The sequence below is a fragment of the Panthera onca genome, chromosome D4 (assembly GCF_046562875.1).
Source record: "Panthera onca isolate mPanOnc1 chromosome D4, mPanOnc1 haplotype 2, whole genome shotgun sequence".
NCBI lineage: Eukaryota > Metazoa > Chordata > Mammalia > Carnivora > Felidae > Panthera > Panthera onca.
The window spans coordinates 94994197-95010828 of record NC_138351.1 but is presented as its reverse complement, the minus strand read 5'-3'; the positions used below and the strand labels follow the sequence as shown (position 1 = coordinate 95010828).

The 16632-nt window shown below is 49.0% G+C and overlaps 1 protein-coding gene across 5 annotated transcripts in view; it reads right to left on the bottom strand.

Annotated features, from left to right (window-relative positions):
- Nucleotides 1-16632, bottom strand: part of CACNA1B (calcium voltage-gated channel subunit alpha1 B) — a 190721-nt gene that overhangs the window by 138196 nt on the left and 35893 nt on the right. For 4 of the 5 annotated variants that reach the window (XM_060608057.3, XM_060608055.3, XM_060608054.3 and 1 more), the window contains 4 exons: nucleotides 14433-14524; nucleotides 13068-13220; nucleotides 11665-11855; nucleotides 1151-1254 (listed from right to left, as the gene is read on the bottom strand). In XM_060608057.3, the coding sequence (XP_060464040.3) occupies nucleotides 1151-1254; nucleotides 11665-11855; nucleotides 13068-13220; nucleotides 14433-14524 (540 nt within the window). Of the gene's footprint in view, nucleotides 1-1150; nucleotides 1255-8644; nucleotides 8820-11664; nucleotides 11856-13067; nucleotides 13221-14432; nucleotides 14525-16632 lie in introns of those variants that run through there. The other variant, XM_060608058.3, reaches the window with a different exon arrangement.

Below are 16632 nucleotides of genomic sequence, written 5' to 3'. Positions count from 1 at the left end.
CCCCAGCTCTTTTCTGCCTGGGAGACCTTCCTCCCTCCTTCATGGAGTTCATTCCTGGTCCCCCCTTTGGGTCTCATTGGAAATGCCCCTTCCCTAGGTGGCTTCTCTGAGCTCCGGGCCTCCCCTGGCTTCCCCACCAACCCCGTCGAGCTCCGACCATGCAATCCCCTCACTAGACTAGAAGTTCTACAACCATTCCCTGTGCTGTGGGCTTGCCTGTCCTATGCAAGTGCTTGAAAAGACATGCTAGTGACATATCCCTCAGGATAGGACCGAGGCCAAGGACACATTCCAGAGCCAGAGCACGCAGGCCTTGGCCCCTAACCACTGCCCTCTCAATGGCTGTTCCTTTCCCGGCCAGTAAGATAGCTGCCTCTTGGGTCCACCAGCCTCTCCCCCGGCCTCCCTCAGGAACCCTGGGCCTGAGCAGGAACCTTCAGGGTGGGCAGGGAGGAGTTGTTCTCCTCGAGTCTTATAGGAGGTATGACACCAAGGTAGGGGCAGAGAGCAGGCCAGGCCTTCCCAACACAGGTTCCTCAGCCTGGTAGAAGGACAGGAGCCTTAAACGCCAGCCCCATCTGTGCCCCTAAGCACAAAGCATTTCTGTAGCCATTGGTCCATACCACAGGAGGGTACCGTGTGCCACATCTCACTGCAATGTGGAGTCAGGAAGCACTTTTCTTCAGGAAGGACTCCTAGCCCCACCCTCCCTTGCTCTCTACTGGAGGAGTTCAGCACAGAAAGGTGTCTGGAGAGGAGGAGCAAGCCAGGGGTCAAGGCTACGCTGGAGAGCCTGGTGACCACTCTAGCCAGGATACAGGGCTGCTCCATCACTCTCCACTCCCAGAAACCCCACCACAGACCCAGCTGAGATGCAGCAGCAGCCCCTCCCCCATCATCAGAGCCAGGTGAAGGCCAAGGGTGGGACAGACGTAAGGAGGCCAGGGCCAGACGACGGTCAAGGCAGAGGTCAGGATGGCAGCACAAAGGAAAGGCTGGCCAGAGCTCAGTATGCTGGGAGTGACCACCACAGAGGGTGGCCACGAGGCCTTTCCCATGTCACACAGGCCCATATCTGACCCCACCATCTGTCCCCTTAGCCTGAGAACACGGAGGGGCAGGTGGCACCCAAGCCCATGTGGCCTCTTACCCTGAGAGCACACCCAACACCAGGTTGAGCATGAAGAAGGAGCCGATGATGATGAGAGGGATGAAGTAGAGCCAGTTCCAGGTGTTGCCGGCTGCATCATTTGTCTGGAAGCAAGGGGGAGATGAGGAGAAACAGGTGGACAAGACACATAGCCCTGGCTACAGAAGTGCCCCTGACTCTACCTCGAACACCTGGCATGGCCTAGGCAAGGAGAGTTCAGGTGGTGGGAGGTCCAGACAGGGGGAGTCCGGGAAGGACCCACATCAGACTTGCCTGCCTTTGCCCCACAGAGCTTTCACGGGAACTGCAGCTCTCAAAAGACCAAGGACACTTAGCACTACTGATCACTGCCCAGCAATGCTGAAAAGCCAAGGAGTAGTTCCAGGGACCCAAAGGGTCCCAGGATACCTTGAAGGCTGCAGGCCAGCCTCTGCTTGGACAACTCCCCTATTCTTCCCAGGCTGCTGGACATACCAGTCAGCTCCAAAGACATTTCTCCTGAATGGAGCCCACGGGCCCTAGGCTCAAGTCTGATCTTCTGTCTGTAGCAGCTTTTGCAGCAGCTCAGAGGCAGTGAGCCGCATGCCACATTTCCCCGTGATCGAGAGCAAGTCCACAAGTCCCCAGGGAACAGTCCTTACCATGTGCCTGGTTTAAGCCACAAGCCAGCACTCAGGCATAATCTAAAAACTGAATGCAAAGAAGGACATCTCTCCTAGACCTTTTGACTTTTATAGCCTTGGTCTCATAACACAGTACCAAAAGTGTCCAGTTTTCAACTGAAACTCATTTGCCATGCCAAGAACCAGGGAAAGCACAAACTGAATGGAAAAAAAGATCGACAGATTTTCAATAGATGCTGTGATGGTTAATTTTATGTGTCAACCTTGACTGGGCCATGGGGTCCCTAGATATTCAGTCAAACATTATTCCGGGTGTTTCTGTAAATGTGTTTGGGAGGAGATTAACATTTTAATTGATAGAGTAAAGCCGATTGCCTTCCATAATGTGGTGGACCTCATCCAATCAGTTGAAGGTCTGAAGAGAACAAAAAGACCAACCCTCCTCCAAGTAAAAGGGAATTCTCTAGTAGACTGCCTTCAGACTTCATCTGCACCATTGGCTCTACTGGGTTTCCACCTGCTGGGTTTCAGACTGGAATTGTACCACCATCTCTCCTGGGTCTTCAACCTGCCAGCTCAAACTGCAGATTTGGACTTGCCAGCCTTCATAATCACAAGAGCCAATTCCCAATTAGAAATTAATCAGTCTTTCTCTCTTCACATATATCTGTATACACACATACATACACATCCTACTGGTTCTATATTTCTGGAGAACTCTGACTGATACAGATTGCCAACAGTAAGATGACAGAGACAATAAAAGTACCTGACAAATATTTTAAAGCAGCTATTATAAAAATACTTCAGAGAACAATCATGGACACACTCGAAACACACTCAAAAACAGAAAGTCTCAACAAAAAAATAGTGTCAGCAAACAAGTAGAAGATATAAAGAAGAACCAAATGGAAAACTTAGAACTGAAAACAACAATAATCAAAATTAAAATATAAATGGAAGGCATAACAACAGAATAGAGCAGACAGGGGAAAGAATAAGTGAAGAGTAAAAAAGAGAAACAGAAGTTACCCAGTCTGATAAACAGAAAGAAACCAGACTTCAAAAACAACCAAGAAGGGGCACCTGGGTGGCTCAGTCGGTTGGGCATCCAACTTCAGCTCAGGTCATAATCTTACGGTTCTTGAGTTCAAGCCCCGCATCAGGCTCTGTGCTAATATCTCAGAGCCCGGAGCCTGCTTTGGATTCGGTGTCTCCCTCTCTCCCTGCCCCTCCTCCACACTCTCTCTCTCTCTCTCTCTCTCTCTCTCTCTCTCTCAAAAATAAACAAACATTAAAAAAAATTAAAAGAAAAAAAAAAACAGAACAGAGCCTAAAGAACCTGTGGGACTGTAACAACAGACCTAATGTTCATGTCATCAGGAGAGCAAAATACAGGAGTGTCCAGTACGCTGGTAGTGACCACCATGCATTCACTGAGGCTGAAAAGTGTTCAAAAAAATAACACCTGAAAACTTCTTAAATTTATCAAGAGACATAAACCTACAGATTCAAGAAGCTAAACAAACACCAAATAAGATAAATTCGGGCCACCTGGATGGTTCAGTTGGTTTCAGCTCAGGTCGTGGTCCCAGGGTCATGGGATCGAGCCCTGTGACAGGCTCCATGCTGAGTGTGGAGCCTGCTTAAGATTCTCTCTCCCTCTCCCTCTGCCCCTCCCCTGCTGTGTGTGTGCATGCACACACACACCCTCTCTCTCTCACTCTGTCTCTGTCTCTGAAATAAAAAATAAATATAAAAAATAAGATAAACCCAAAGAAATCCACAACATGACATATCATAGTCAAATTTAAGAAAACTAAAGACAATCAAAAGAGAAATGACACCTTACTTATAGGTGGAAAACAATTCTAAATAGTCCTTGGGTCAAAGAAGAAGTCTCAAGGGAAATATAAAAATACACTGAACTGAATGAAAATAAAAATACAATGTGTCAAATTTGAAGGGCACAGCTAATGCAGTGCCAAGAGGGAAATTTGTATCACTAAATAAAATACATACATTATGAAAGAGTAATCAAATCAATAACCAAATCAATCAAATCAATAATCTAAACTTCCACCTCAAGCTGCTAGGAAAAAAAAAGAGCAACATAAACCCAAAGGAAACTTAAGCAAGTAAATAATAATGATAAGAGCATAAATCAACAAAATTGAAAATAAAAACTATAGAAAAAAGTCAATTTTTTAACTTGGTTCTTTGAAAAAAAAATCAGTTACATTGACATACCTCTAACAATACTGACCAAGAAAAAAGGACAGAGACACGTTATCAATTTTATGAATGAAACAGGGGATATCACTACAGACCCAGCAAACATCAAAAGGTTAATGAAGGAATACCACAAACAACTCTACATACATTCACTAACAAGGATGAAATGGACCAAGTTCTCAAAAAACTCAAACTACCACAACTCATCCAATATAAAATAGTTAAATTTAATAGAGCTATAATTATTAAGGAAAGTGAAATCGTAATTTTAAAAATTTCCCCCTAAAAAGGATAGATATATTGGTCAATGGAATAAAATTGATGATCTAGAAATAAACCCTTACATTTATCATCAATTGATTTTTTAACAATGGTACCAAGAAATTCAATGGGGGAAAGAACAGTCTTTTCAACAACTGGATATCCACATGCAAAGAATGATGCTGAGTCCCTACCTCACATCACATACAAAAAGTAAAATGTATCATAGACCTAAATATGAGAACAAAAATTAGAAAACTCTTAAAAGAAAATATAGGAATAAATCTTCACGACTTTGAATTTGGTAATGAATTCTCAGCTGTAACACCAAAAGCACAATGATGAAAATAAAAATAGAAAAATTGGACTTCATCAAAATAAAAATTGTTGGTACTTCAAATGACACCATCAAGAAAGTGAAAAGACAATGCGCAAAATGTAAGAAATATTTACAAATCATATATCTGATAAGGGTCTAGCATCCATAATAGATACAGAAAAATTACTGGCCAATAATAAAATGACAAATTAACCAATTTTAAAATGGGAAAATGATCTGAATACACATTTCTCCAAAGAAGACATATAAATGGTGTAATAAGCACATAAAAGATGCTCAATATCATAAGTCATTAGGGAAATGCAAATCAAAGCCAAAATGAAATGCCACTTCCTTTCATGGTTGTTTGATTAAATTTAAAATTAAATTTTAACAAGAAACAATAGGTGTTGTTGAGGATGTGGAGAAAAAGGAACACTCATGCACTGTTAGTGGGAATGCAAACTGGTGCAGCCACTCTGGAAAACAGTATGTTTTCTCAAAAAGTTAAAAATAGAACTACCCTGGGGCGCCTGGGTGGCTTAGTCGGTTAAGCGTCCAACTTTGGCTCAGGTCACGACTCATGGCTCGTGAGTTCGAGCCCCGCGACTGCCTCTGTGCTGACAGCTCAGAGCCTGGAGCCTGCTTCGGATTCTGTGTCTCCCTCTCTCTCTGCCCCTCCCCCACTCATGCTCTGTCTCTCTCTATCTCTCAAAAATAAATACATGTTAAAAAAATTTTTATTTTTTTTTTTTTTAACTAGAACTACCCTACAATCCAGGAATCACACTACCGGGTATTTACCCAAAGAATACAAGAACACTAATTCAAAGGGATACATTCACTCCTATGTTTACAGCAGCATTATTTACAACATCTAAGATATGAAAACAGCCCAAATGCCCACTGATTGATGAATGGATAGAGAAGATATATAAATATACATTTATATGTAAATGTATTTATGTGTATACACATATACACACACATACATACATACATATATACATTCAGCCACAAATAAAAGAATGAAATCTTGAGGCGCCTCGGTGGCTCAGTCAGTTAAGCATCTGACTCTTGATTTTGGCTCAGATCATGATCTCACAGGTTTGTGAGTTCAAGCTCCATGTTGGGCTCTGTGCTGACAGCTCAGAGCCTGGAGCCTGCTTCAGATTCTGTCTCCCTCTCTCTCTGTCCCTCCTCAGCTCGTGCTCTGGCTCTCTCTCCCTTCTCAAAAATAATAAATAAACATTGAAAACATTTAAAAAAGAAATCTCTAGACCCAGATTGTAGAATTCTACCAATTCTCAAAAAAAGAATTAATACCACATACACAAATCTCTTCTAGAAAATGAGAAAGGAAGAACTACTTTCTAATTCGTTTTATAAAGCTTGTATTGCCTTCATACCAAAACCAGACAAACATAATTCAAACTAGAAGGAAATTACAGACCAAAAGCCCTCATGAATATGGGTGCCAAAACCCTTAATGAAACATTAACAAATTGATTTAAGCAACGTATAAGCCCCACATTGGGTATGACCTTGTTTAAAAAAGGAAGGAAAAGAAAGACCCACACAACTACACCCAAATTTTTTAGCAGAGGTGCAAAAGTAATTCAATGGAGGAAATATAGCCTTTTCAACAAGGGTTGCTAGAGCAGCTGGATATTCACAAGCCTCCAAAAAGTAAGGAAGGTAGGAAAGAAGAGAGGGAAGAAGGAAGGTGTGGAGAAGCAGGGGGAGTGAGAGAAGAATCTCAACCCAAACCTCATACTTTATTTTTTTTTATGTTTATTTTTGAGGGGGGGAGGGGCAGAGAGAGAGAGAGAGAGAGGGACAGAGGATCCAAAGAGGGCTCTGCACTGACAGCAGAGAGCCAGATGCGAGGCTTGAACTCATAAACCAGGAGATCATGACCTGAGCCAAAGTTGGATGCTTAACCAACTGAGCCACCCAGGTGCCCCTAGACCTCACACTTTATGCAAAAATTAACTCAAACTGGATCACAGACTTGCATGTAAAATGTAAAACAATAAAACTTTAAGAAAAAAACCATAGAATAAAATCTTCAGGATTTAAGGCTAGGCAAAGAGTTCTTAAATTTGACCCTAAAAGCCCAATCTACAAACGGAAAAACTGATAAACTGGACTTTTTCACAATTAAAAATGCGTGTTCTGTGAAAAACCAGGTGAAGAGTATGAAAAGTCAAGTTAATGACTAGAAAAAAAGTATTTGCAAGCCACATATCTGACAACCAACTAGTTCCTAGAATATATGAAAACTTCACAGTAAAGTAACAATCCAGACAAACTGTGGACAAAAGATATGAAGAGGCATGTCCCTGAAGAAGACAAATGAATGGCAAAAAAGTAGGAAATGATACTTAACACCATCAGCCATTAGGAAGTGTGGATTCAAACCATAATGACATATCAGTACACACTTAACCAGAAGGGCTAAAGTCGAAAACAATGACAACATCAAATACTGGTGAGGAGGCTACGTTATCCATCCACTCCTGATGGGAATGTAACAGAATACAGCCTTCTGGGAAATTTTTAGTTTCTTAAAAAACTAAACTTGCAACTACTATACAAGCCAGAAATTGCACCCCGAGGCATTTATCCCTGAGAAATGAAAACTTATGTTTACACAAAAACCTGTACACAAGTGTGTAGAGCAATTATGTTCACAATAGCCCCAAACTGAAAACAATCCATATGTCCTATAGCAGGTAAATGTTAAATAAACCTAGCCCACCCATATCACAGAAGACTGCCCAGCCATAAAAAGGAACCAATTACTGACACACATTAACCTAGATGAATCCCCAAAGAATCACGTGAGTGAAAATAGCCAATACCAAAAAGTGACATATACTATGGTTTCATTTACATAACCTCCTTGACATTACAGATGTGACAAAGAGACTAGTGGTCAACAGGGATTGAGGGGGGTGAGGGTAAGAAAGAAGTTGGTGTGGCTACAAGGCAACCTGGGTGTCCTTCCGGCATGGAATGTTGTATATCTCGACATCAGTGTCAGTATTCGGGTTGTGAGGCACACTAGTTCTGCAGGGTGTAACCATTACAGGAGACACGGGATCTCTCTGTATTATTTCTTACAACTGCACATAAGCCCTCAATTATCTCAAATAGAGTTTACTTTAGAAAAAAACCACCAGCCAACCCCCATCTCTCCCTGCAGCTCCCTCCCACCGTCTCGCTACACCTCACAGGGAGCTCCGGGAAAGAGCCGACTCCACCTGCCGTCCTCGCTCTCATCCTGCCTTCACCTTTAACCTGCACCTTCCGAGCTTCTACCCCCACCACCGAAACCGCTCTTGTCAAATTACCAGCATCTTTCTTGACCTCTGACCTGGTTGATCATTTTCTAGAAACTTTTTTCTTAGCTCTGCTTCCAAGACACAGCACGCTCACGGTGCTGTTTCTACCCTGCCTCAAAGGCTCCACCTTGGTCTCTCGCTGGCTCCTTCTTTCCTACTTGTCTTCGGAATGTTGGAATTCCCCCCAACAGCCAAGCTCAGAGAGGGCTCAGTCTTGGGCCTTCTTTGCTTCTCCTTCTACATTCCTTGCTGAGCCAATCACATCCTCTCCCATACTGTTAAACTCCATCCATGATCTCAGACGGACACCCTCAGCCCTGCTGTCTCCTCTGAGCTCCCTGTCATATACCCAACTGTATACTCAGCGTCTCCCTTGCATGAAACCAGTTCTTTGAAACATTATGGAGGCAAATCAGAGTCCCTGGGCTCCACTACTACTCCACTGAAACAAACCGAGCAAATATCTCACTCCCAAGTCTCCCTTCTCAAGAAAGGGCACCACCTTCCCCAGTGGCTGATGTCACATCTTTGGTTCTTCTCTCTCACACTGCACACGCAACAGACGAGCAAGCCCTACCTGTGCTCACTGTAAAACACGGCCTTTGCACCTATACATGTGAACAACCCTTCCTCAGAGCTTCGTGTAACCAGTACAACGAGCATATGCAAAACCACATGTATATAATCATAAGCCAACTTCACTTACCTCCTACTGTCCCTTTGAACATATTCATGCCCCTGGATAAAAACCTGGATAAGTCCTATAACTTTTCTGATAACTCCTGGGTAGTAGAAAGTTCTACAATCACTTTAAGTAGAAAACACAGTCTCAATTCAGTAATTAAGTGTCCAATCCCAGCTGGCAATAAAACTACTTAACATGCTTTACACTGAGAATATCTACTCTTTTAGCTGGCCTGCCACAGCTGGCTGCTTTCACTGGGAAAGGGAGGCGTGGTCCCTCTTTGCCCCTCCACGCCTAACACTGTTCCTTCTTCCTCAGCTTGCTGCTGGCTGGGTTATTGACCCCAACACGATGCAAGCAGGGGAGGAAAAAGGGTGGGGGGTGGGAGGGAAGGCAAGTTTTTCCATGCTTGGCCGTGCCCTGAGATAATCTCATCTTTCTGGGCCTGACGGAAATTTACTGCTGACTCCTCTCTCACAAGGCATTTCTGTGGGTTCTTCCAGGAACCCATTTGACTCCACTTACTTTTCAAAATGCAGGCAAGCCATTTCTCCCTCAGTTGGAGAACTCCCCCACCCCCACCCCCATTTTTTCAGCAGTCTGTTGTGAACACAGGTTCTCTACTGAGAGGTCACTCGCCCTGGTCAGAATTTAAAAGGGCTCTTGGCTGGCTACTGTCCCCTGGCCATAGCTGGTCCATGAGAAACACTCACACACCCTCCTCTGTTCCCAACATCGAGTGTATTCTCCACCTGTCTCCCTCCGCCCCACCGTGGCAGGCCAGTGGCTCCTGCCCTTGAAATCCCGGCACTGTCACTTGGGGCTCCACACTCCAGGAGCACGTCTGGGTTGGAGCACTGGGTTGGAGGCAAGCGGCAGGCTCTTTCTCTGAAGAATCCCCTTCAAAACACCCGGTCTGATTTGCAGCAATTCACCCTCTTACCCCCCAGTGTGGAGAGTGGACCCAGCCAGGTCTAGGCCACCTCACAGGTCACCACTGTCACTGTGTCCTGGTACCTTGCCAAACCGCCAAGGCACGATCTCATAGCACCCGCGTGTCTGGCTTCCAGACCTCACCAGGCCTGGCTTTCACAAGGTGTCTAACTCATCGCTCCCTGCCCCTCATCCACCTTTGTTTTCTTTAAAGCACTTGGCATTATAAGGCCTTTATCGAACGTCGTCTGCTCACCACTGTACGTGTAGCATCTCGGGGGTACCCAGAGCCCAGCGGGTCCAATGGAAGTATATGCCAAATGAACCCTCTGTGGCTCTCGTGACCAGTCCTGCCCTAGGGCCTAGTTCCTGCTCAGCCCCTCCCACACAGGGCACAGACCCACCCATCTGAGTCACCGGGGCCCCTGGCCAAGTCCCAGGGGGCACTGAAAGCTGCAGAGACCTATTCATGCAGCCCTTGCTCAGGTGGGGCTGGCAGGGATGTGGCCAGCTCAGAGCTATTTTTAGGGTCTGTCCTTGGGAAATCGTTCCTTGACTGGCTGTAGGAAAAGGACAGTCAAGCTCCTCATAACTGCCTTTGTGCCTGTTCTTCTTTTCCTCAATTAAACAGAGCCTGTCAGGAGACACGACTCCCAGTCCAAGGAGGGATCTGGTTCAAGGGACTTTGGGCCAGCTTTTCCTGAACTTCCACCTTCCCTCTGCACGCTCAGCGAGCATTTCCCAAGCATCTGCTGGATTCCTAGCCCTGCCATCCACCTGGGTTTCCATGCACCCACAGAGTAGAGGGCCCCAGTCTGCCCCTTTCCTCCTGTCCCTCATGCCACCAGACTATCGCACCGTCATTTCTTCCCCGGGCTCCTAGAGGCCGGGGAACACAGGCCTCCAGGGGCTTAGAGCCCAAACCCCACCTCAGCACCCAAGTGGCAGGTTCAGCACGAGGTATCTTGTACCTGCAAGTCCTCCACCCACAGCCCACAAGCAGAGCTCGCTCTAGCTATCCAGAAAACAGCAATCCGCCAGCCATACCTTCCCAGCCAAACCTTCCAAGATTTCTAGCTCATGTGTGCCTTCCTTGTCTACCTCCCAAAGCCCCCGAGGGACTAATTTCATTGTTCTTATGCCCCGGTGGCTCACAGGGCTACAGCATGTAGGAGGTAGCGAGGGAGGTCAGCACATAAGAAAAGAGACAGAATTCTGCTCAAGCTTCTGTGGTCGAGTCCTCCCAGAAGAGCGTCACATGGAGGAGAGGTGGCAGTGAGATGGGCCACCAGGCAAGACCAGCTTCTGTCATGGGTACCAACCCAGACTGCCCTGTGTACATCACTGTGACAGGCAGGCATCCTCGTGGGCAAGAGGATGAAGAGGAAACAGCACCAGATAGACACGGCAGAGAAGACAGAAATGTGCAAGACACACACTCTGAGCCCAGAGCCCCAGCGCCATCAGAGAAGTCTTCCTGAGAGTCTGCTGAGTGCAGCCATAAACGCTGCCCTGCTCCTGTCTTTACCGGGCAGCCTAGGGACAACGAGAGGCCCAGCAGGCTTCCCTCTCCCTCCCTCCATCCAGAAAACCCAGCAGGGATGGCACAACTAGTAGTTCCCGGCGAGCTGCCTACCAGTCTCAGGGCCTTGAGCAACTTCAACAGCCCCTCCATGCCTCAGCCTCCTCACTGTACATGGGGTTCTTGAGACGACTCTATGAGTTAACAGGGACAGGGCACTTCACGCAGGGCCTAGCTTGGAGCAAGCTTGCAGTGAGCCTTAGGGACTGGCGCTGTGACCATGTGACCAGCAGCAGTAGCATCTTCTCTGGCATTTTCTTTGCTGGCTTTCTACCTGGCCCTCGGTTTTACTTTCATAAGAGAAGCTGTCCTGGAGACTCTAGGACCTAGGTCAAGAGTTCGAGTCGACATTGATGACAGTGGGCCCTTGGTGGAGTCATCTGAAGGAAGGGGCCTGTATTTCATCCCAGGGTAGAGGAAGGAACTTGGGGCTGGGCACAGGCTCTCAGGTCGGGAACGTCACCCCAAATGGGATCCTAGGAGCTCCAGGGTCCATCCACAGTCCCAGGGCCAAGATGCAACTCACGTTATAAAGGATGTCAGTCCATCCCTCCATGGTGATGCACTGGAACACTGTCAAGATGGCAAACAGGATATTGTCAAAGTTGGTGATGCCAAAGTTGGGTCCCGGCCAGTACTCCCGGCACTCGGTGTCGCCCTCACACAGCCGGGCCGGGGCCTCCTTGCCACAGGGAAAGTCACCCACCGGCTCTGGATCTGTGGAGAGAAGAATGAAGCACAGACCCTGAACCCAGAAACACCAAGTTCTCCAACCCCTCCTGCGGCCCCTGGGCTTCAAAGGCCTCATCACAGGTGGGCAGGCATCAAGCACCAGTGGAAATCCTCCCTTGACTCCCCCCACCCTCCCTCCCTGCACCAACTCTCTCCCCCTGCCTACAGTCTGGCTCCCCCTGAGCTCAGACCAACCCTCCCAGGAACCACTGGTCAACCTCTCCCTTCCTACTGGAACCTGCCCGTTACTGTTTAAACACGCTCAGGACTCACTCGCCTTAAACTCAAAAACGACAAACCCCTAACATCCAACTCTTCCTGCCGCTACAACGCTGACTGCTTTCTCTCACAGCCAAACTAACACTGAGGCTCTCCTGACACACAGATGTTGCCTGTCACTCTGGAGTCGGCCACCGCAGGCCCTGCTTGCCGGGCAGATCGGCTCAGAGCCCACACGACGTGTGGCCACAGGATGGCTGGGGGCTGCAGGGCCCAGGCCTCACTACACTGGCCCTACAGAGTGCTTTGATAAGACGTTTTCAAAATCATGAATGATTTAAATTTTAGTCAGAGCTTTCTCTGCGTCGACTGACACGTTCATGTGGCTCATCCGCCTCACTGCAAAACACACCCAGAGCCCAACCCGTTGTGCCGTCTCCACCAGAACAGCCTGGCCGCAGCCGCCATGTCTCTCCAGTCGAGATGTTGCCCTCCTGAGGAAGCCTGTTTCTGCCTTTGCCTCCCTGGAGCAGCCAGAACAATCAGATGACGTCAGTCCTCACTCAGAGCCCTCCACCGTCTTCCTGATTTCTCTCAGAGGAAGACTCGGAGTTCCTGCCACGGCCACGAAGCCCACGTGATTCCCCCTCTATCCCGGCTGCGCCTCATAAGTGGAGTTCTCCGGCCTGGCGGCCACATTGCAATCCCTCTTAACGTCAGTCCGATCACTGCTCACCTGTCCCCTCAGGAGAGAGGCCTCCCCTGGCGCATTTCTGTGAAGCAGGCTCCCAAGTTATTCTACCTCAAGTACCACAACCTGTAATCATTGCATTTATGTGTTTACTCATGTTTTTGTGTTTTTCAGGTTGTGGTGTGTGCCCCCCGCCCCCGTCTGTCTGGCACCTAGAACAGTGCCTGTCTCCTGGATGCGTGAGTCCGCGGTCCCGTCTGAGCCCAAGGGGTGCTGCCAGGCCTCACCTGTGCTGTTGGGGAAACAGGCCTTGTGGAATTTTCCCATGTAGAACTCGAGGCCAATGATGGCAAACATGAGGATGGCAAAGAAGAGAAGCAACCCAATCTGCAGAAGCGGGACCATGGCCTTCATTATGGACTTGAGCACCACCTGCAGACCTGGGCCAGAGCAGCCAGAGCAGGGCACATCAGAGCAGGGTGGGCGGTGCAGGGGGCGGGGGGGGGGGGGCAGACTGGCGAGCACCTGGGCTGCTTAGGACTGGGGGTCCCGGGGCAAGGTGCTGATCTGAGAGCCCTCAGAGTAGGGGACGGAGCAGGGAGCGTGGGGAGTCGAGGGAAACCGCACGTGCTTACACAAGAGTGTTCAGGGTGGGGGACAAGCATAAGTCTCAGAGGGAAGTAGACGGAGAGATCCCAGCGCAGGGGAGGGGCAGGGCGTGTCGTGTCAGAATTGGGGTCTGGTGGAGGGTGGGTGCTGGCGAGATGTGTGGACCTATGGAGGGCTCTGGGTGGAGCAAGAACACAGTCCTAAGAGGGGAGGGGAGGGGAGGGGGTGCTGGGAGGGAAGAGCAGATCTTGACAGGCCCCAACACTTTAGGGAAAGCAAAGCAGGGGACCTGCTTGCAGGAGTGTTTGACCACTGACCACAAAGCCAGAGGGACTCAGCACACAGAGGAAGCTCAACCCCATGACCCCCTCCCCGCATGGCCCCAGCTCTTAGATACAAGCCTGAGCCTTTACCTGGCAGGGTCTTGGGGCAGAACAGGGGCTCCCCCTGCAGCGGCCTCAGAGGGACATAGCCCTAGGTCCCTGCCCACTGGGGGCCCTGAGGAAACCGAAAACCAGACTTCCACTGGACTGAGGAACAGGAGTCAGGGTCGCCCCTGCCTCTCAAGGTAACCCTGGCCACGCTCCTAACCAGGTGTGGCTCCTTGAGCAGCTGAATCCAAGAGCATGTCTTAACCGGGCCTCAGTTCTCCAAGGCCCTGCCAAGCCTGAGCCAAGTCAGGTGGTCCTTTGACTATTTTGTCAGGCATCCTGCCTACCACCTTGCTCGGTCTCTTGTCTGTGCTTTAACCCCAGAAAAAGAAGCAAAGAGCTAGAAATGTAGCAGAGCGTGTGAGGAGAAGCAAAGTTTCCATCTGGGGAAGCCAAATCAGGGCAAAACAACAGAGCCACTCTCTGGGCTTTCACAGAGAATGTCAGGCTTCTTCACACCTGGTTCTCACAGGTCAGGAGCCCTGAGCTTCAAGTCACCCAAGCCAAAGGCCCACTGGTTAAGGCTTAACTGTGGCTGTGGCCATGGTGGGCTTGGGGGAGGGTGTTAGTGATCCAGGTAGGCTTGGGGCTGATTGCTTTTGCCAGACTCACTCGGAATCCCAGACACCAGCTTCAGGGGCCTGAGCACACGCACAGCTCGCAGGGTCCGCAGGTCGAAGTCAGTGCCCGCTGTGGCCAGGATCCTGGCAGGAACAGAGAAGGAGGGAAGTAAGGGTTTCCACATTCACGTGAGAGAACACAGGCCCCACCACCCATGTCCTTTCTCCCGACAACAGTGACCCCCACTGTCTGAGCACGAGGCTGCCACAGGTTGTGGCGCTGCTGTGGCAGGACGAGGCAGGCACTGAATCCTGACGTCCTCGCGGTAACGTCAGTAAAGACTGCTTCTGGCGTGACCGTCCCTCCAGCTGAACGGAATCACCCTGAGAGGACACGTGGTCTCTGGCACCTGGCCTGGCCTTGCGTTTGCCCTCCAACTAAATCCAAGCCGAAACCCGGTCCGCAAACCAACCCCTACTGCACCCCAAGCAGCCTCACGAGACGGGGTGATGAGCGGAAACGAGGAGAACGGAGGCTGCGGCTCCCGAACAGGAGCCACACACAGCCTTCCTCACCTTCTCTCAGGAGAATACCGATCGGGGTGGGGTGGGGCAGGCGGAAGAGCGGGTACATGGGACTCAGGGAAGCCATCATAATCAATCCCATTAGCCGAAAGCTATATTCCAAGGCGTCCCATCTCAAAACACAGAGAAGATCAGACAGCCACCTCTCAGCACAGCCACTTCTCTGCTCCCTTCACACCAAAGCTCATGCAGAGGGTCAGCCCTTGGTGTCCCCACCACCTCACCCTCCTGTCCCCCCGTGGGATGTCACCCACACTATTCCCCTGAAACGCCATTCAAGCCTTTGTCTTGCTGACTCCAAGAGTCAAGTCTCCCTCTCTAAGTGGTTGCTTCTCTGCCCTTGGGTCAACTCCCTCATTTTCCTCCAAGTCCCCGGCAGCCCCTCAGGGTCTTGACCGCCACCCTGGCCTTCTCCACCAGACTCCGGAAGAGGAAGCCCCAGGGCTCAGGCCCGACAGGTCTACCCCGTAACTCTGAGCACCACACACATTAAGTGCACACACATCATTAAGTGCAGACTCATAAACCCAACTGCCTTTCTAACATTGCTACCTGGATGTCAAAATAGCATATCAAGCATCATACAATAAAGAATTGTTTGTTTGTTTGTTTGTTTGTTTTAACACTACTGTTTAAAAGTGTTGAAACATGTACTTCTTTTAAAAAGTCCAGAGCTGGGGCGCCTGGATGGCTCAGTTGGTTAAGCGTCCAACTTCAGTTCAGGTCACGATCTCGCAGTTGGTGAGTTCGAGCCCCATATCGGGATTTCTGCTGTCGGCACAGAGACCGCTTCAGATCCTCTGTCCCCCTCTCTCTCTGCCCCTCCCCCACTTGTGCTCTTAAATAAATAAATAAATAAATAAATAAATAAATAAATAAAAAGTCCAGAGGTGATACATTATGGTGACCAAGGAACTTTGGTTCTTGCCCCCGGCCTTGGTCCCCTCCCCACCACCTGGCTCAGTGAGCACCACTCGCCCACTGTTTATTTCAGGCAAGATCAGGGCTGCAGCCCTGAGTCCTCACCCCTCTCACTCTTCAGGCAAAGCACCACAATCCTGTTGGCTCTGCTGCTGGAATGCATCCTGGACTCCTCGTGAGGAAGGCCTTGTGTCCCCACCCCCGGTCGAAGTACCATGCACGAGTAATAAAAGTTAAGATGAAGCTAGGGTCAAAATAAGAAGAAACTCGCGGGTACCTGGGTGGCTCAGTCGGTTGAGCGTCCGACTTCGACTTAGGTCATGGTCTAACGGTTTGTGGGTTTGAGCTCCATGACGGGCTCTATTGCTGACAGCTCAGAGCCTGCTTCAGGTCCTCTGTCTCCCCCTCTCTCTGCCCCTCCCCTGTTCATGCTGTCTCTCTCTCAAAAATAAACATTTAGGGGTGCCTGGGTGGCTCAGTCAGGTAAGCATCCAACTTCAGCTCAGGGCATGATCTCACAGTTCGTGAGTTCGAGCCCCATGTCAAGCTGTGCTCACAGCTCAGACCTTGGAATCTGCTTTGGATTCTGTGTCTCCCTCTCTCTCTGCCCCTCTCCCACTCATGCTCTGTCTCTCTCACCCTCTCTCTCAAAAATAAACAAACACTAAAAACTTTTTTTAGGGGTGCCTGGGAGGCTCAGTCAGTTAGGCATCTGACTTTGGCTCAGGTCACGCTCTCAACGTTCA